The sequence below is a fragment of the Anoplopoma fimbria genome, chromosome 24, assembly GCF_027596085.1.
Source record: "Anoplopoma fimbria isolate UVic2021 breed Golden Eagle Sablefish chromosome 24, Afim_UVic_2022, whole genome shotgun sequence".
Classification (NCBI taxonomy): Eukaryota; Metazoa; Chordata; class Actinopteri; order Perciformes; family Anoplopomatidae; genus Anoplopoma; species Anoplopoma fimbria.
The window spans coordinates 2,530,484-2,551,994 of NC_072472.1; the positions used below are offsets into that span (position 1 = coordinate 2,530,484).

General features: G+C 37.8%; 1 protein-coding gene across 2 annotated transcripts; it reads left to right on the forward strand.

Annotated features, from left to right (window-relative positions):
• Positions 1–910: 910 nt before the first annotated feature.
• On the forward strand, positions 911–18,167 carry tmem248 (transmembrane protein 248). 2 transcript variants are annotated; one of them, XM_054625605.1, is made up of 7 exons: positions 911–1,146; positions 3,937–4,095; positions 4,818–5,106; positions 9,166–9,316; positions 10,569–10,752; positions 13,026–13,207; positions 15,175–18,167. In XM_054625605.1, the coding sequence occupies exons 1-7, from the start codon at positions 1,144–1,146 to the stop codon at positions 15,230–15,232; spliced, it is 1,026 nt and encodes a 341-aa protein (XP_054481580.1). In that variant the 5' UTR covers positions 911–1,143; the 3' UTR covers positions 15,233–18,167. The 2 variants fall into 2 exon arrangements, with proteins under 2 accessions (XP_054481580.1, XP_054481581.1); XM_054625606.1 differs by having other exon boundaries at positions 13,026–13,169.
• Positions 18,168–21,511: the final 3,344 nt, after the last annotated feature.

Here is a 21,511-nt window from a genome sequence, read left to right on the forward strand (position 1 = left end):
CTGGTACTGTACAGTGTAGGCAACACATACAATACTTAAGACAAAACAAACAAACTAAATATCTACAACAAGTCCAAATGATAATTATCATAACCTCAGTTTGTCACTGATTTGTGTTATTGTCTGTATAATATGTACATTTATCCATTTAATAGCATGCAAGGATTTCTACTAAAAATGTATGACAAATTTTGTAAACAACAATTTTGTAAATACAAAATGACAATACATGTCATTGTCCAATCCTGTATTGTATGATGATACAAGTGCACACAAAGCTCTTAATGGTCTTGTGATATTAATAGTAACAATAATATTTTGAGTGCAGTTTATTTTTAACCCAAACAAACAGCCTGCTTTACTCCCAATGATAATCTTATTTGCTAAACACTGTACATTTTTTATTTGTATTCTTAATTTTAATTTTTATTCTATTTTTATCTTATTGTATAATATGTGTATTTATTATCTGTGTAGTTGAGCTGCTGCAACACCTGAATTCAATAAAGGAATATAATAATAATAATAATAATAATAATAATAATAATTTAAGTTGGCACTGGCAGGTCAGAGTTAATGCTGCCTTCAATGACTCCCGAATATGGTAGATTAAATGACAATGACTCACACATTTAGACTTTTGAAACACATGTACTTTATCTTCAAGTTTGTTTTCACTTATTATTCATGTCTGTGAATAACCATCTTCATCATGTTTCATTGGTGAGACAATAACCCAAACAATCTATTAAAAAACAAAATGATGTAACGCAAACTGACGTCAATTTGCGCAAACACTCATATTTCCGAGGGTACCTAAACGCACCTAAAAAAAAAAAGGCGTAAACAAGCTGGGCTACGTAAACTACGTAAACAGCGTAAGCGCGGTTTTGTGCGTACGTTCTACGGAAATAACGAGAAGGCGGCGCTGCGACGCTTCTCACTACGCAGTGCGGGTGGAAGGATGTCGGAGGGGAGGATCCACACCCAGTATTGACGTTATTTCTCACCACGGCGGCGTCTATAAAGCAGAGAATGGGAAGGAGGACACGGCGTGCTTCTTACGCAAAAAGTCTGAGCGACTAGCTTGTTATATTGTTGTTAGCACCTAGCATTTAGCAGCTAGCATCCCCGTCGGAAAAAATGGTAAGAATCTAATTTATTATTATTTACGCGTTTTTGTTTCGTCACCTGTGACGTCAGAGAAGTACGTGCTGCAACGTGAGAGTTTAAATGTGAATAAATGTCGCGTCGTGGGCAGAATAGTTCGCAGACGGCTAGCTGGCTAGCTAGCTGTGAGGGTGACAGCTCGGGTCACATGGCTGCGCAGGGAGCCAATCACAGCGCGCCTCCCTTCAGTTGACATGCTTCCGGGTATGAGGGTGACGACACGGGTCACGTGGCTGCGGAGAGAGCCAATCACAGCGCCCCCTTCTGTTTACATGTTTCCTGCTTTCCCCCCATCCATCCAAAGATGCACTTTGTGGTTCCTTCTATAGATACATGAGGTGTAAACAAGCTTTGTATGTGTTTGATGTCAGTTTAAAACCAGATTTTTTTTAAATTTATTTTCATATTTATTCTCATTATTATCTACATGAGATCTTCCTTGTTGCCAGTGTTTTGGGGCTTTTTGTAAAAAGAAAAAGAAAAAACAAGTTTAATGTCAAGTTAAGTGACCCGGCTGACACCCACTGCTACTTATTATTAGTCACATTACTAATTATAATTCTACTATAATAATTACTGCTGTTATTATAAGTAGTCTTCATTTTTTTCCTTCGTTACTCTGCTTACTACTCTGATTATATGAATCATTTATGTCATATACATTGTGTTGTATCTCTGTTATGCTGTTTATTCTGGTCACATGACATCTATTGCCTTCTGTCCATCCTGGGATGTGAGGGTCTAAGGACAGAGGATGTGAGGGTCTTAGGACAGAGGATGTGAGGGTCTAAGGACAGAGATGTGAGGACAGTCTAAGGACAGAGGATGTGAGGGTCAGAGGATAAGGACAGAGGATGTCTCATGTGTACAGATTGTAAACAGAGGATGTCTCATGTGTACAGATTGTAAAGCCCTCTGAGGCAAATTTGTAATTTGTGATTCTGGGCTATACAAAATAAACTGCATTGAATTGAATTACATTAATGAAATCTTAAGTAAAGAGGTTAAAATGAAACACCATACATTTTGTACTACCTTGTCATTTGGAAGTGCCTTCATCATTTCAAGTGTTGATTTGTGGAAAGAAATGTTCCCAAAAGATGTCAACTTTTGAATTCTTACTAAACGCTGCAGCTCATCTCAGTATTTAAATGCAAGAAGAAGAACGAGGGAAGCTGGCTTTACTGTTTGCATTTTTGACCTGAAGTAGAATACTGCTAAATACCGCACATGCAAGCAGCTGTATTGAGAATGATTGGGAATTATTTGCAGTAACACATGCCAAGCTATCTAAAACTGTGGCCTGAGTTGAAAGAGTATATGACAAACTGCAAATAAATACTCTGGTTTGTAAAACAGTTGAGATTGACAATCATATGTGTCCTTTTATATGACATATAAACAGCCCCTCTTAAGATACAAGATGTTTATTGTCACTCTCGTAAGTACACAGTGCTCCATAAAAGAAAGATAATCAATAGTAAATATAATAAACCATTAATTATATATATCAAATTCACTGAATGACAAAATAAAAACATTAAAAAAGTGATCTTTATTTGGTGTGCATTGGAATATAAGTGTAAAATAGTCACTGTAAAAGGCTAAACTGAAATTCTATCATGTAAACATGCAATGCTCTGCTTTAAAGTTGATAATTTTCCTGTCAAAACCATTCTTTTGTATGAAAAGCAGTGCTGCAGACATGTCAGTTGAAAACCTTAATGTAAACCATTAATTGCTTTATTTCCACAATTACAAGATGTAAGCAGTCGCCTCAGCAGCACACTCACTAGACCTCGCACCAGAGATTCTTGTTTATTTTTCAGCAGTAACAGGAGTTACCTGTCTGAACAGGTGTCGTGTCGGAGACGTGTTTAGCATAACACACAACCATCAGATGCAGACTTACAGTCAAATTTAACCACATTTAAATGTTGCCAGATATAAAACCTAAAACAAATGTCCTGCTCAGACTGCTACACAACCTTAACACATTTTATGGTTCATTTATTTTGACCTAAGTTTCGAGGGTTTATGTCAGTTATTATGCATTGTTCTGAAGAAAGTTGTAGATCTGAAGCAAAGGTCAATTATAACGTTATCATGATGTGTTCAAATGTGATCTTGTGAAGTGTTGTTTTGGTGAGAAACTTGAATATATATGCAGTTGTTTAAAAAATATGTTTACAGAGCAAAAACTAGAGAGTGAATAAGCTCTAAGCAACTAATAAAAACATTAGAATTATTAATGCCAAGAATTTCTAGAATCAACTAAAAATACAATCTATTCTTTCATATTCATTTAAATTTATGTTTTTATGCAACAACAACACAATTATAGATGACAATAACAAAGTAAAAGGATAACATTTAGAACTTTGATGGTTTATACTGACTACAGAGTGATGGCAAAAATAAAAAAAATAAGTAATCTGGAGCCTTGGAGAACAGCTGCTATAACAAAACAAATCAACAAAAGCGATCTGTATTGGCCAATAATGATCATCAGTGATCTCCAATTAGTATCGCCGTCAAAAAAGCGTGATCAGGGATCTCTAAAAGTTATATTTGCCTCCTTTTGCTTTTGTTCTGAGGGGATCCGTGACTCCAAAACCGTGTGTTTTATGATCCATTCCTTCCCTAACAAATCATTTAGAGTGTCTGTGTTGAGGTTAATTATTTACCTCTGCTTTTAGAAAACCCCTGTGATACATGAGATCATTTGCTTAACTGTTGGCTGGTTGTGTGTTTGCCCGTATGCAGGTGTACCTGTTAAATCCTATAGAGAACCTGAGAAGCTACATCAACACCCGTCCGCCGCTGGTCATTTTTATGATCAGCGTCAGTGCAGTGGCCATCGCCTTCCTGACCATCGGTTATTTCTTCAAGATTAAGGAGATCAAGTCTCCAGAGTTGACAGAGGTGAGTGGCCTGCTTTATGCCACAAGGATGCATTTGCCCAACATATTTGTACCACGTTGCATTAACACAATGACCTATCCGACCTTTTCAAGTCTCACCCAGTCTGGAAAAGACAAAAAGTCTAATTAAAACCAGTCAAAGTGTGAATACAGAATGTTGGAGCATTGGTACCCATCTACGAAGCATCAGTGATATTGGTGATAAGAGGTGCCTGCGTTCAAAAGATATTAAAAGAGGATTCCCACTGCAGCCCAGTTTGTTCAACCAGGTACAGAAGTATCAGCTGCATTACCACCAGACTTCAGAGCAGCTTCTTCCCTCTGACTCTCAGACTCCTTACCTCTTACTCCACCCTCCACATATGATGTAGTTGTTTTGTGTTTTGTAATGTATGTCTAAAATGGGACTACAATCTCCAACCCTGCTGTACAATGACAGTAAAATGACCTTGTAACCTTGAATGAGGATCTGAACAGGAAGCATGTATGTTATAGGGAGCATCATAATTGGTTGGTTTGTAAAGAATCCAGTGGATATGGAATAAATTGAGATATCACCTGCCATTTCATAACTAGGTTAACATAATGTTTCAGGGTGTGTAAGTTAAATACGATTACATTGACACACGTGAATCCAAGGTGTTAATCAGATAATAGCCGTTTGGTTAATAACAACATATTTTTTGTCCTGTCCAACAATTAAAAACACTCTTTCTCTCTCAGGACTGGAACACCTTTCTGCTGCGCTACAATGAGCTGGACCTTTGTGTGTCAGAGAACGAGACGATAAAGCACGGTCTGAACGAGTCCACCACGCCAGAGAGCATGGTTGTGACCAGCGGCCAGGCTCGCTCCAGCACCCAGGTTCCCCTCCTGCTGGACGACTCGGGTGCCATCAACATCTCGGTCCCCATCACCCTCACGCTGGACCCCCAGCGCCCGTTTGGAGGCTACTCTCGTAATATCACCCACCTGTACGCCACGGTGCTGGGGCAGCAGGTTGGCCTATCTGGTAGGTTGTCTTTGTCATTGTTTTGTTAGTTTGTACAACCGTATCTATCCTCTTTGTGCTCCAGATCAGACTGAAGACATAACCTCTTAAAAGATGGGTTAGTTGGTATTGCCGTCTTCAACCGGTTGTACTTTTTAAACAGAAATGGTCCTTTTATATTGTGATGTTTACTGTAAATTGCATACAATATAGCCAACAGTAAGTAGGAAACTTTTAGGTGATCTTATTCTAGCCAGCTGTCACCTTATCTATGTTTTTGCAGTGAAATAAGGAGGTATTGATAGATAACTCCTCATTTCTACCCCAACAATCAGCCGATCTTTGTTCATAGCAGCAATTTCTGAGCGGACAACAATAATAAATGGAAACAAGGCGTCTGACAAAAAGTTCAAATCTGCATCACTTGTGGCCAGTTAAAACACAATGTCATGGACATGATGTGCAAAAATGGATTTTAGAATTGTAATGCAAACGTCATCTTGGGCCAGTTTTGTTTTAACAGTCCTAGTATGTGTAGGCTTCTTTGTTTAAACACCTGTTTGAGATCCAAACCTCTACAGCATATTTCCCCAATTTAACAACATTCCAATTCCTGAAAAAAATCCCACAAAAAAGAAAATGCCATGACTCCACCATGCACAGCATAGCCACAGAGGCCGTTGTGGTTCGTAATACATTCCATTGTATCATATAATAAACCGTTGCATTAAAGCCTTATTTTTTTAAAACCATGCCTTATTCCCTCAGATATGTGGATATACTTTACTTGCATAACAGCTGACATACACCGTACAGCAAGCTTAACTAAAGCAAGGATCAGAATTGAATTTGGCTCCATGTATCAGCCGGTGATTAATTAGTGGGAGTGTTGCTCGGCACCGATGCTGATCTTTCAGATTGACTCTAGACGCCACTAAATCTCCTGAAGTTGGGATGCTGCAGATGGAGTGAGCTTCTGCATAGCTGCACTGCTGATTCATATTCAGGAATGGTGTTATTGTTACACAAACATTGTAATGTAATGAAAGTATGTGACCGTCCCGGACCGGTTTTATGTGTTTACTGTACAGAGGTCATTCCCTCCCTTTAAAGGACGGAGTCTGTCCTTATAACAGGGTTTAATTTACCTCTTTGTGTGGCGGCTTTACTCAGACATGGTGAACAAACAGTGGGCAGACTTGTTTATCCTCAAGCTGTTCCCATGCAGTCCTCCCATAGGCTTCAGACAGCAGGGTGAATACACCGTGCCTGCATGTCTGTTGACCTTTTACTTTTGTCTCCTAAGAACATGTGTGTTTTTGTAATTGTCCCCCTCACCTCTGTTTTGTGTTGGCTGTAAAAGCTCCACAGACAAACACTTTAAAAGCACTGAAGTCATGAGAGAAGGAGGAAATGAAATCATGAGTCATATTTGGTCGGACAGGCTGAACGCTGGTTTACTTTTATGTTATTTTTCTCTGCTTCAGTGGACATGGTTTATAAAACAGACTTCCTTGTTGTGATAATAAGTACAGTGGGTGCATTTCAACATGATATTCCACGACCTTGCCTACAGAGCAAAGTCAAAAATGTTGCACCTTTGTCTCTGTATATGGGATTAAATTCTCCAGGACAGAGGTTAGGTGATTTATTTTTATTATTTATATTAATCCCATCCAGACTGGCTTTAACCTGTAGGTTTTAAACTTCTCCCTTTGAGAAGGAACTCCTGCGTCTGGTCTTTCCCTTGGCTTTTGCATATTTGAATGAGTTTGCAAACATGTAGTAAATAATTGTAAAGGAGAATTTTAGGGCAACACAGTCCATCAAAAGCGATAAATAATTAAGTGAAAAAACCTTTTCCGGACTGCTCGGAACTGTTGTAATTAAATGTCATTAGACTTTTATTTGTATTTATGTATTGACACTCTCACTGCTAAGGTTCATTTAGACATGCCACAGTGATTGTTACGTTTTTGTTTTACTATAAAGCATAAATGTGCACTGAACAACCCCTCACCATGGCAACATTGCCTGTTTTACTTTGTGCTTGCAATGCCTCTCAGAGATGGCCCTGCTGTAAAAAGCACAATGTAAACAAAGATAATGAATTATATAATTAATATATTATGTCATAAAAATGTGCTAATATTTGTTTAACACTGAAGAAAAACTCTTCTCGGCAGGACATAACCTCTCAGCTGAGCACTCACACACAAGTGAATACTGGTGCAGTTTGTAAAATCAAAGAACCCCTTTTAATTAATTTATTATTATTATTATTATTATTATTATTATTATTATTATTAGCTTATTGTATCGTTAGCTTCTACTGTTTCATTAAACTGTAATCAGGGTGTCCTTGGCAAAGGGAGCCTGCTCTCAATGGCCTTCACTGTTTAAATAAAGGTCAATATTATTATTATTATTATTATTATTATTATTATTATTATTAGAGCATGACTCATACAGACACACAGACACATTTCTCTATCTTCATGCTCACATTGTTTTTCGAAGAGGAAACTAGTGGTTGTAAAAAGTAAATGTAAAGTGAATCTCAACTTGTTAATCAAAACTATTTTATTAGAATCAAAAATGAATATAGAGAGCATCTTGTGATGGAAACACAAACTGTGATGCATATCTGGTTCCCCTCTACTAGTTAGATGAACTCCGTGTGCTCTCATAATCTCACACCTTTGCGGATCGATATCTTGGTGCTGTTACTGAATGTATAATATTTAATGTACTGTATTCTCCAAAGACAATCTCTCCCTCGCTTCAGGCCGTTGTTTGTCTTTCACTTTATAGTGCTACTGGCTCGGCAACAGGATTAGCTGTTTGCCAACAACATGCACCTCTTCAATTCTAACGCCACTAGACTGGATGGGCAAAGTCAAGAAGGAGTGATGCAAATGTTGTTTCACACTGAGCAAATAAGTGTGTGTGAGTAGAGCTCACAATGCAGAAGAGGTGAAGAGAGTTTACAGAGGAAGTGACAACTTCTTCTTTTAAGGAACCCCCAAAAAAAGTTTTCCCTTAATTATAGTGCATAATATTGCTAAAATAATAAGGTTTGCATTAAAGAAAACGTTGCCTATGAATATGTGCACAATTCTTTTGTTAAATATGCCAGTATATACTAGCGATAGAGACTATATTAGAGATCATTTTGACATTGGGATTGTTTTTTGTGTAAATGAACATTTCAACAACTTTCAAATAATTGAATCTTAAGAATTATGCTTCTCTAACATTTCAAATATTTTGAATATAAAGTGTATTGAATCCTTAATGTTAAATTTGTGTTATTTTATGTTGCTAGTAAAGCAATACCTCCTATTTCTTTTAAAGAATTGACATGGACATTGTACACCATGTGATATAAAAGAGTCACATTATTAGAAAAGACAATATTTTTGCTAAGATTGGATGTTAATACTTTTCCCAAACTAATTAGCCTTCAGATCAATGTCACACAAATAACATTTTGTGAGAAAACCACCTAGTTTTTTCCACATGAAGCCTAGATTGGCTCTAAAAAATGTCATGTCATTGTTGTTGTTTGACTTTTGAGAATTGGGAGACTCACTGTCCATGTTTGCCCCCCTTTGGATACACAATTATGTTGACACAACCACTTCATTATTTAGTCACACCCAGGAGTGTTTTACTGATAATCTTTTAATCCCCATATGCTGTTTGATAATTATTGCGTAAGCCTAGAAAAATCAGGGGAGGAGCATCAAACACTGCCGCTGTGGCTCTGCCTGGTTTCCTGCTGTGGGAGTTGTATGCATGTTGTTTAGTCTGTTCTAGGCTTTAATTATCAGAGCCAAGAGGCCACATTCTTTAGGCCTATAGGTTGATTTACTGTCATCGTGGCTGGCATTTATTACCATGTTAACATGGCAATGAAGGGAATGTGGATATGCAAGTAAGAGGCCTGTGAGTTGTGCTCATTTGTGGGTTTCTTAGAAATATAGGGCAACTTGAAAAGTGAACGAAATGAGGAAAATCTGACTTTTCTGTAATGGCTCACATTGTAGTCTCACGTGTTTTTCTTTTTGTGCGTAGGCCGGGAAGCCCATGAAGAAATAAACATCACGTTCACCCTGCCCGTATCCTGGAACTCAGACGAGTGTGTGCTGCACGGACACTGTGAGCAGGTGGTGTTCAGCACTTGCATGACCATCACGGCGGCCAGCAATATCTTCCCAGTCACAGTGTGAGTTGGACCGAAGCCCTGACTCACAGGGACACGCTTTATATCTCTGCCTAGAGCCCAGTGAGACTTGGCACTATGAAATACAGGCTCCTAAAGTTTCTCACTCAATACCTTCATATCATTTCTGACTATAGTTTGAGTAGAACTATGAGTGCTTCCATACAATGTCTCTGGGAAAACTAAATATTTTCAGTAGAGCCTAGAGCCCAGAACAGACTTTTAATAGCATATTTTTCATTCTTGTCATCTCCATAGTGGATCATTAGTGGTTAAGACGGTTGGATTTGCTTTGTGCACCACTATGCTGTCTGATTGCTGTATTTCTTAGCACACAAATTAATGAATTGTTCAACTTTCATTCAATTTCATCTTGTTTTGCTGGACTTGTTATTTTTCTAATGTCTAAGATATGTCTATTTTTTTTTATTCTTATTCTGGCATTATGTTGGCTAAAATGATGGTGATGTTCTTATGTTAACAAACACGCATGCAAACACAACGGGAATATCAAGGTCAGCAAAAATGATCGAGTTCATGTCCATAATTCATACGATAGGTTGATAACGTAAAAATGATCGAGTTCATGTCCATATATATCGTACGAGGAGTTGATAACCTCATTTTCGTGACAGACCTAAGAGTCATAGTCCTCAAATAAGGCAAATTACAAATTAATTTGCGAGTCCTACAGTGCTCATCCGTGGGGAAATAACCTTACGTGTTACCAATTTGATGGATCCGTTCCCATGACCTCTGGAGCCCTCAGGGACGAGCAGAAACCTTGAATATCTCGTCAGGCTGTGAAACTACAACATGGAGAGCGTTCATCAGGGTCATGTAGTCTCTTCACCAGACGTGACTTAGTTTTTGCTCGTTTTGTCTTTGCTTCCAGAGTGGACATTATATTTCACACTGCATCTCATTTAAATGGGAAGTATTTTGGGTTATTGGTCGTAATAGATACTGCTTTGGATTCCTCTGGGAGAAACTGCCCAATGGGAAAAATCTAAACTTTAAAAGTGTAAATAATTAACTATAGTTTTGTGGCCCAGTTCATTGATTTTTTTCTTCATTATTTAGCAGTCTAGTCCTGTTAATCGTTGATGGATTTAGTTATTTCCTTTCCTGCCCTCAAATATATACACAGCCTATCTTTGTCCTTTCTATATGGAACTGCAAAATGGACGATAATAAATAATAAGACATAATGAAAGCAATAATGACAGCAGTCGATCTTTGTTTGGGTTTGTAGGCAGCCGCCACACTGCGTGCCGGAGACGTACACCAACGCCACATCGTGGTACAAGGTGTTCACCACGGCCCGCGACTCGGATACCAAGTACAGTCAGGACTACAACCCCTTCTGGTGTTACAAAGGAGCCATCGGCAAGCTGTACCACGCACTCAACCCAAAGCTAACGGTCATCGTCCCTGATGTGAGTCACCTACAGTAAACATGTTTCTGCTCAGATTTGAATAGTTTTCAGACACTGTTTAAATAAAAAAAAATGGAATCATAAGAAACATCTCAGGTTGAAGGTCTTACTGGGACTTTTTGTATTCCTTCTACTAAAATCATTCTTAATTTCTCATTTTCTATTTTGTAAATTCACTTTTCAGACAAGTTGAAACCTTCCCTTTGTATCTGATCAGCCATGACTTGACAATTAATCTTATATTTCCTATTTTTTTTGGGGGGGGGGTCACAACATGTAGAACAACTAACTAATTCAGACATTTATTATATTGTAATTCATTCCCATACATGCTGCTCGGAGTTATCACAGTTGCGTTGACTTGCATTACGATGCGTTCAAGGTCTAATCAGTAAAAAGAGTATTGAGCAAAGGTTCATTTTAACGCTATGATGATGTGTTCATATGTTATCTTGTAAAATGTAGTTTCTGTTAAAAAACTTGAATAAATCCAGTTGTTTGAAGGAGATTTTTAACAGCTACTAGAGATTAATTATGACCTGTTTAACTTCCTATCTCTACCTCTAAGCAGCTAAATATACATAATAAAAAGTACTAAGGCCAAGATATAATATTTTAGTTACTAATCATTTGAATTGTGGGTTTTTATTTAGATAACCGCATTAAAAGACAATAAAAAAGTAGAAGAATTACATTTAGAATATTTTCACAAGTATTAGTAATTGGAAGTCAATTAGAAGTCTGGAGCCTTGCTGTTAAATCTAATTCCTAGAAATGTGCAATCAGTGCAGACAAGATTTAAGAGTTGTGCAGGTTCTGTAAAGCAGCTTGTTAGAACAGCCGCAGAACAATATTTACTTAAACTTAATTACTACTTGACCTAAACAAAAGATGCCAGACAATTCAAAGTGTATTCTATTGTATTTTATACCCTCAAATACATTTTCCTTCCAAGAATGTTGAAGCTTTAAAGCCGTTAGGGGCAGCACAACTCAACAGGAAAACCAGAATATGACAGAATGATTATGTGGTGGGATTATTCAGATGATTATCGGATCGATCTCTCGCCTCTTTATCAAACAAGCTAAATGTAACCAAACCGTTTAGCCGTAGCTCTTTACTGACGGCCGTAGATTGTTCCAGGATCACAATGATCCTATTGACCGACCACAAACAGCCTCTGAACGGTCCACTGAGCCTGAAAACAATTTGATAATGTATGCTGTGCCTCTGCAGTTACCTGATCTCAGTACACTTCAATTCACAGTGTTGGTTTGTGAGTGGAGCTTCAACAAAACAGCTGAGAAATGGATCCATGTTTCAGTTTCATTCCTACATTTGAAAGTCTGGAAATGCTTTAATTCGGGCTAGGTTTTATTCATTTACTCTTCAGGCTTATTGCACAATTAAAAGTAGTCTTTAACTTATGTGGCATTTAAAAAACTCTTTAAAATTCTTTATTGGCTGGCATTAGGTTATTTTTAAAAGACTCCTAGTGATGCAATTATTAAGTTAGACCCAAGGAAAGGCAATTTAAACTGCAAACCTACAGAGATGAACTCCTATTTCATGCTTTTCCACTTTTGTTTTTGTACAGTTCGTAGAGTGTAAAACCTGAAGTCCACGCCTAAAAGGAGTTCCCCTCCCCCTCAGAAGCTCCTGAGCTGCTGAAACGGCTCCATTGAATTCTCTCCTTCACTTCCGTAACATTATGAGGTCAAAATGTAACTTTATGAGGTCAAAATGTAACTTTATCAGGTCACAATGTAACTTTATGAGGTCACAATGTAACTTTATGAGGTCACAATGTAACTTTATGAGGTCACAATGTAACTTTATAAGGTCATAATGTAACTTTATGAGGTCACAATGTTACAGAAGTGACGTAAAACTCCTTCCGGCTAGTTTAACCGTCAAACAACAAAAGAGAGAGACGGAGCTGAAGCTCCGGAGGAAGAGTTTTTTGAAATGTGAAACGTTGACCAATCACAACAGAGCGGGCTAGCTGACCAATCAGAGCAGACTTTGCTTTCTGGAGGGAGGAGCTACAGCGGAGCGTTTCAGAGAGAGGGTGAGAAGAGGTGCTGCAGGACAGAATAATGAGAAAAACAAGGAGGATTATGGGCATTAACGCATGTAAACATGTTGTAACTGTAACTGGAGATAAAAATATGCACCCGGAAAATAACAAAATCATGCATATTGCGTTTTGATAATAATAATAAAACCTGCAGTTACATCTTCATCTGTCTTTTTAACTCTTTCCTCCCCAGGATGACCGTTCCCTCATCAACCTGCACCTGATGCACACAAGCTACTTCCTGTTCGTCATGGTCATCACGATGTTCTGCTACGCGGTCATTAAGGGGCGGCCCGGCAAAGTTCGGCAAACCAACCCCGACTTCTGTCCTGAGAAGGTACAGCAGACACCAGCAGTGCTATATGACGAGAACAGGTAGTTTCAGCAGCGCATTGATTACCCAGTGATTGGTTTAAGACTTGACCCAATCACAATGTTTCTCTGCTTTCTGTCCACAATACATGGACGTCTATGTGTAATTGTTGTTGTTTGTTTGGCACATTAGGAGGGTAGCTCCCAGAGGAGGTTTGCTAATAGTTAGCTGTTAATTAATAGGAATTTTGACCAATTAAAATGCATCAGTTTATACAAACATTGTTACTTTATCAAAGGTACATTTTATTATCTAAACTGCAAAATTCTCCAGTGATGAAATAAATCCATATCATAACCATTTTAACTTACTTAAGTAAAATTACTGATTTACCAGTTCAGGTAAAGGGTTGCTTTGACATACAGTTATCAAATTAATAACGTGTGTCACAGAATTACCTTTTGAATTTGAGGCCCCGTAATTTTTCTCATCAGGCATCTGACAAATAATTTCTATTATTTATTTCCATTAGTTTGTTTTTAAGAGAAGATGATTAAATTAAATAATAAGACAAATGTTTGACATTGATTTGGGGTAAAATAATTGTTGTATTAATCTGGAATTGAGAAAATAATCTTTAGAATAATCAATAAATTATAAATTAGATTAAATTGGAAAATTTTGCTGCTCATTTTGGTTTCCTTTGTTTGTTCTTTTCATTCCTGCAATATTTTAAACTGAACCGAATAACGCAGAATGTGTCCGTATCTTTTTTGTGTAAATCTGTTTTAAATCAGAGATAATCGCGTCTCATTTTCTGTAGCTGCTTCACAATAAAAGCTTTCTGCTGGCTGTGAAGCAGCAGGAGGAAATGTTTGGTTTGCATCAGCAGTGACTTGACTTAGAACTGCTTTGGCTGAAAGCAAACTGCTGTCGACGGCGATGTCCTTCACTTTGATAGAGACATTCTAGGGGTTTTATTATCTTAATTATAATTATTTTAAGTGATTTCCTCACAGCAGTGGCTCCTTTACTCTTTTACTGAAGGGATTGGATGTTTTCATGTGCATAATTCTTAAAGCCACTACATTAAAGGATTGGAATTGTCTTATTTTGGCACCATCCGATAGTAGTATTAAGACAGAATGTTAGTTTAGCAGACATCAATGTTACTTTGGACAAAATTAACTTCTTAAATGTGATCAAACTGAATGAATTTTCTCTGCCAGCTTCATCTAATGTAACTGGTCCTTTCCATATTACCAGTTATTGTGGTTCTCTGTGTGTGTGTTGTTTCTCTGAAGGATTGTAAGATTGATGTACTGCATTAACCCTCTGAACCCCAAAACCCACCGGTGGGATTTAGAAGCATATTTTCTTCAATCAATCGCAAAAACTACACTGTTTATTGTAGCCAGAAGCTTTAAAAAAAAAAAGAAAAAAGACATTTTTGTCAAGATTTTCATCTTTCAAACTGTCTTTGAACACATCATGTGTGACGAATGCTTCAGTCAGGAAAAAGCAGCCAAAACTTGGCTTTCAATTGTGATATTTCATCAACAACATTTTATTCTACATGGCTCGTTTAAAATTTGCCAAAAATAAACCCTTTGCTTTAACCAGATTCTGTAAAATACATTAAATTCTGAGCTCCTCAGTGTAAATAGGAAGCCATGATTGATTCGGCTAAGACCAACAGTCATGTGACAAAAATTCAGTGAAACTTGGACTGAACTGTAGTCTGCTGAACACAGAGCAGGATGTAAAAATGTAAATAGTTCAATATATATAGCATTTGAAGCCTCCATTTTTTCCAACATTGGTAACACTTTTTTGAGTATTCTCTACTTCAAGTCATGATCATGCGGCTTCCTCAGATAAGCAGGACTTTCTATATAACATTAAAAACCAAGGCCACAGAGAGTAAAATGTGACCGGAGCCTAAACGTCTTGGGGTTCAGAGGGTTAACTCATTATTCCCTGTCATGAGTTTGTGAGCGTCACTAAAACCCCTTTTCTTCTGTTGCAGGTGGCGCTGTCAGAGGGTTAAAAAGGCCTCAGAGAGTTACGTGAGAACGTACCTGTAACACGGACAAACGCAAAGAAGCAGAAGAAATATAAATAAACATACCAGTTGCCTAGTGAACCCTGGAAGTACATTAAGGGACACAACAGCTCTGTGAATGCATTACTCTTGCAATGTTGGGTTTTTCCAACCAAAGATATACAAGTGCCTGTATCTGTCGTGTACATATTTGTAGGAACTCTGATATTCTGTGCAAACCTTTTTTTTTCTCAATTCTTTTTATTTCTTTTGCCTGAGTCCCCTTTGTGCCACGTTCACAACATGCAGTACATCAAAAAAACAAACAGCGGAAGGCCCGACCCGAGAACCACGCAGACATTCTTCTAACAGTCGCTCGCTCTTATTTACCAACAAGATAGGAAAAAAAAACATATTACTTTGGCGTTTATCACATATTGGAGTTTTCTCTGTAGATGTTTAGATTCCTCACGATGAGAAAAGTAATGATTAGTCACTTTAATGTGTTCAAGTGAACTAAATGAGCTCAAAAAATACTCTGCTTGAAAACACAGCGATGATTTAATCTTCACATGCATTTGTCATTGCAGCTTCAACAGGGGAGATAATTAATTGAGCACTCTTTTGTGTTACATTTTTTAGTGTCATCAAAAGTCTGATCAGAATTTTGACATTGCAAAAAGAGAAAAGGTCTATTTAATTCAACTCTCAATTATATTTAACTAGCAATTATGTTTCCCTGTGTGTCTGCAATGTCAACAAACAAAGTCAAGTATTTAGATGACTCATTTATTCATATATGAGCAGCCAACGGTGAATTTAATGATTCCCATTGTCTGTTTGTTCCCCGTTAGGCTTATCACTAAATAAGCTGCGGAGCTTCCCGTGGTCTGTGTTGAAAATTGTTTTTTTTTTTACAGAAAAGTTGTTTTTTCTGCCTTTTTGTTTTCCGTACTCTGGCTTCAGCGCTCATCTGCCTCTCGTGTGTTTTCTTTGCTGCCTGTCCGTCTTAACGTTGAACATCTGGATGAAGTGAAGCGTTCTCTTGCCTTACCGTCGGTGGAGAGCGGACGTGGAGATGGTCTTCTCTTATCGTTAACTCACCAGTCCTTTCTTCCACAGCCATCTTCCTCCTTTTGTTTCTTATAGAACGACGAACCTGTGGTTTGAAATCAAACGTGTGATCTTTGTCCTGTTTATGTAAATGTACTCATGCTTTTATTTGAAGCAAATCTTCATCATCATCAGTATCACGTGTTCAAGAGTTTTACGTAGCTGGTGCACCTTTTTTGATTTTCTTTTTGCACATTGTGTCTCATTTGCTCCTGTGATTTTTGTCCAAGGTCACATGTCAACAGTCTGATAGTTAGCTATATGAACCTTGTTTCAGTTGGACTACAAAATAAATATAATTATGTATTAGCACATAATTATATTTGTATAGCTATGATAATATATTTATGATTAAATCATTTAATTTTTTATGATTTTGTAGTACGGGAAAAACATGCAAGAACTCACTTGGCGTGCGAGTGTGTTTGTGTGTGAGTGAGTTAGAGAAATGTTCCGATGAATAAGAGGCGGCTTTAGACTGATTCTCTGAAAAGCGTCTGGTACTAAAAAGGTCTGCACAGAAACAAAACAAGCGCACCTTTTCCCCAGAAATGGTACATTTTCACAGTAATTGTTGTGACTCATCTGGAACTCTTTAACTGTAGCTTTAAGGATTAAATTCATGCTCTCCCCTCATTCATATTTTAGAGCACGGCTGACTCTGACAATCATTTATTCTAAATGTTCTACACGCATAATTAGAAATAAGTAAAAAAAAAAAAAAAAAAAGTGCTCTACTTAGATTCAAATCCTGAGTCACCATCCGCTGTTCTAACACAAATGTAAAATCTATTTCCATCAAATTAACCCCGTCATTGCTGAGAGAAGATTTAGTGTAAAATCCAAACCTTCCTGCTGTTAAAGGAAAAGTAGAGAATAAATAAGACGGTCTAACTCCGCCTTTAATATTTGTTACGTAATTGCTGATTTTTACTGACCTCCGTTTTATTATTTTGTTCCATAATTGACGCACCTGTTGAATGTACTTTTTTTATAAGCAGCATAATCTAAATCTGAGATGCAAGAATTCCAAGTGATTTAAACATAGTTTGTTTTAATTTGTTTCATTTTTAAAAGAAGCTTTACTTGAATCGGTTTTTCTGTTCGAGTGAGAGTTCATATATTTTATCCGTTTGTGGCCAGAAATGAATCTCTTGTCACATTATTGTATCAAACACTTTGTGCATTTGTTTGATTTGTGTTTTATGAATGAGTGGAAAGTGTTGGGTTGTGATGCCTTTTTTTTTTTTTTCTCTGTATTGAATGACGCTAGGAAAAGTCTTCCTGATTCAGATGTGTATCATATTTGAGCATGGATCTTTTGCTTCTGCTTTCACGGCGGGCTTGTTTTTTTGTTTTTTTCCGGGGGTAGATCTGGCAGCTCTTACTGGACGTTTGGGAGTGTTGAATGGGAAGCAAGTTTTGGATTTGGCAGGCTGTGTGTGAGTGACGGGAAGCTGAAGATGTGAATGAAGAAATGCCATTTATTGCCAAACCCTCACAGTTAACGTCGGCGACCTTCATTTACCCGCTTCGTATTCCCTCCTTGGTTAGAATTGCATCTCTTTAATTGCAAAAAAAAAAATGCCTTAACGTTGTACAGTTTCATTTAAGTTCACATATCACATATTGTAAAACACACCAGCTACACAGGAACAAACGCGACGCTCGTCTCATCACTCGTGAGCTGCAGGAGGCTCACTTTACTGCGCTTGTACATTTAGAGAACAACAGATTTTCTTTTTTTGTTGAAAAAGGAGCAGATGCTTGCTGTTGTAGTTTTTTTTTAAACTACTCCACTATATCACTAAGGACTGGAGTAAAAACAGAGGGAGCCACGCTCTCCTTTATCGCAGCATCTCTCCGTGACGTTCTGCGTCCTGCTCCACCTCGCCATCCTGTCTGTCCCGTTCGCAGCGCTTACAGGCGAGTATTAAGCCAACTCTGTGCCTTCTGCACTCTCCAGCTGCATCCTCCTCCCTGTACATACAGTAGATAGGACCGTAGGTTTAATGTGGCTAGGATGTCATTCAACCCCCCTCTCCTCCTCCTCCAGTGGAACTGCTGTAAATGAATTCAAGTTTAAATAAACTGTCTCTAAAGTTCAACATCACTTTGTCCGAGCTCCTCCTTTTTCTTATTTTTTCTCTCCCCTCTCCGCCGCTGCTCCGACAGCGAGATTAATGATCTGCCAGAGGAAATTAATTGAACTAATTTGCTGCTACTGGAAGTAAAATACTGTGGAAATGTCCAGAGCTCAAGCTGTCTGTGTGGGAGGTACAGAAGAAGAATGGTGAAATGCTCTGTTTGTTATTGGCAACCAGAACCAACAATGTGTTGGATTGTTTTCACCAGCCTCTCTCCGTCTGCCTGCAACCAGTTTCTAACAAAGGAGTCTAAAAAGCAGCTCACAAATGAACATTTTCATTTAGAAAAAAAATATTTCCTCATGTTAGGCCGACTTTACTCAAATAAGAATAAATAATGCATTTGTCAAGGACTATTTTCAGCTGTGGATTAACAGAGCGCTAGTGAGACTTTGCTGCAGCAGGACATATGTATATGGTTTGATTAAAACATTTACTACAAATCCATATCATCATAGTGGAGAAACATGTCAGCCAGTGTAACAAGGTACCTTATTTATGTGCCGTTTTGGACAATAAAGTAGTTTTATTGCACAAAAGGGTTTAACTAGATCAGGCTTTAACTGTTGTTTCTGATATCTGACATTCTGCAAAATAATCCATATTACCTGCAACAATCTCCAGGCTAAAAATGTTTTCTCTTTTTAGGTATACATGTATAACCTTTGGACAGCTACTGGCTTCTGTACATTTAAATGATGCCTATGGAAAACCTGCTGCTCACCCCTGGGCTGCTCCTTCCAGGTTTAGGGAAGGTTGGGAGCTTGTGTAGATCTGCACATGTTGAAAGCTTTGAAAGACAAAACCAGACAGACTTTTAAAACCACGGCACAACCTTGGAATTGTTCATGATCAACTGTAAACATCATTGGTGGAGTAAAGTGTAGTTTAGTCAGAGTAATGGGTCTACAGTGTGTCTGTGTGTAGAGGGGGAGGTCATCTGTTTGCCTCTGATACTGGACAAAGATTGGTTGGTGAAAGCCAACGGTTGTCATTAACCCCTGAATGTTATCATTTTTAAATCTCCATGTGGCTCAGAAACATGTTGTGAAGTCCAGCAGGCCTGGAGTGATTAATATTCAAAATCACATCCTGATGGAGATTCTCATAAATCCCATAAAGATAAGAAGGGAAAGCCTTTAAGCCAGAGACTCTGATGTGTCATAACAGTTCCTGCACTAAGAACCAGTAACAGTTGGTCCTGGAGTGTTTTAAAGATAGTACAGACCATAATAAGTGAGAAAGTACAAAAGTTATCAACTAGTTTATGTTGTAAAGGCATGGAGGGATCAGTGAACGGGCTAATGGGTTCAGACCAGAGAACAAAACAAGACACAAAAACGATACATAAAGCAAATCAGTGGATAATGACCAAAAAGAGAAGAAAAAACATCTACAAAAAAGATGCAAAACTACCAAGTAGAGATATAATACAACCACAAAGAGACACAAAATGACTTCAAAGTGAAATAACCAAAAAGTAATGCAAAACGAATACATAAAGAGATCGAAAACAACCTCAAAAAGGGACAGAAAACAACTAGAAATAGATGCAAAACACCAAATAAAGACAGAAAACAGGACACACAACAACCACAGAAGAGACACAAAACCACTACAAAGTCAAACGACCGGAAACAGATGCACATCAACCAAAAAGAGAATCAAAAGAATAACATGGAGATGCCAAATGAACAAAAAGACACAAAACAACCACAAAGTAGAATGACCAAAAGAGACGCAAAAACAAAGAGACACAATACAACCACAAAGAGACACAATACAACCACAAAAAGAGATGCAAAACAACAACAAAAGAGACACAATACTACTACAAAGTGTTTCAAAACAACAACACAGTGCAAAACAACCAAAAAGAACCACAAAACGACCACAAAGAGATGCAGAACGACTACAAAGAGACACAAGAGAACCACAAATGTGTCTCTTTGACTCGGTGTCTCCTGTTCTTATGTGGGAGGGTTGGGGGTCCTCTACATGTCCGTGTCCATGCACCCATTCTCTCACAATCCGTCTCCGTTTATGGCTTCAAACCAAATCATCCTTCTTTTTTAAAAACACATATGAGCCAAAAAAGAAGCGTCTCTAAAACACAACCAGACGATACCAAACCCTCCAGCACTGCTCCCACTCACTTCAAACAATTGAAGAAGTAAAGCCATTCACACACACACACACACACACACACACACACGACTCTGCAGTGACTCTGTGTCATTTACACATCGACATGAAAACGTTTAACGAAAGCGACCCCTGAACCACACAGATGTCAGTGAGACGAGCCTCGTGAGATCTGAAGCTCCTGGAGGACTTTCCTCACAGCTGGATGTTTAACACCCACGGCAGGAAAAGCACAGGTGTAGTCAATAACGCTTATTGGTGACTGAATGGAACTGAGCCCTGATTAAGGAGATTAGTCACACCTCTGCTCTCCTGCTACGAGGACAACGTGTCTCTGGGTGGAAGCCTGTTGCTCTCAGTTAAGAGGAAGACACTTCAGGTGAATAGGAAAAAAAAAAAACCCAAAAACTAATAGATATCAACATGAAACTTCCCATGTTGGTTACTTACATTAAGACAATTATTTTTTGTATTACAAGTTTTCAGACATATTATGTTTAAATACAAAATGAGGCATTATTTAGTGGTACCTTGTGGTGAATTTAGGAGAAATCTACAGACGCAAAGAGATGAAGTGAAAAAATAAATCGTTACACTCGTCTGAAAGAAGACGTTGAATGTTTTGGAAGCAAAATAGCACCAAAAAAACCTAAAAATGTTTTTAATACATCCACTGCCAACTGTAATCTCAATAATTAACATATTGTTAAACAAACACCTCCCTAACAGTGTCAATCAAAAATGTAAATATGTAAATACATTATTTATGGCTGAGTTTATGTAATGTATTAAGTAAGATTTAACAGGTGTACTTAGTTAAGAGGTGAATATGTGGTGTACACTATAAATACATAGTATTCAATATATGATACTGCTGTACTGCACATTAGTTTAGAACTTTCTATCCTTAATCTTTT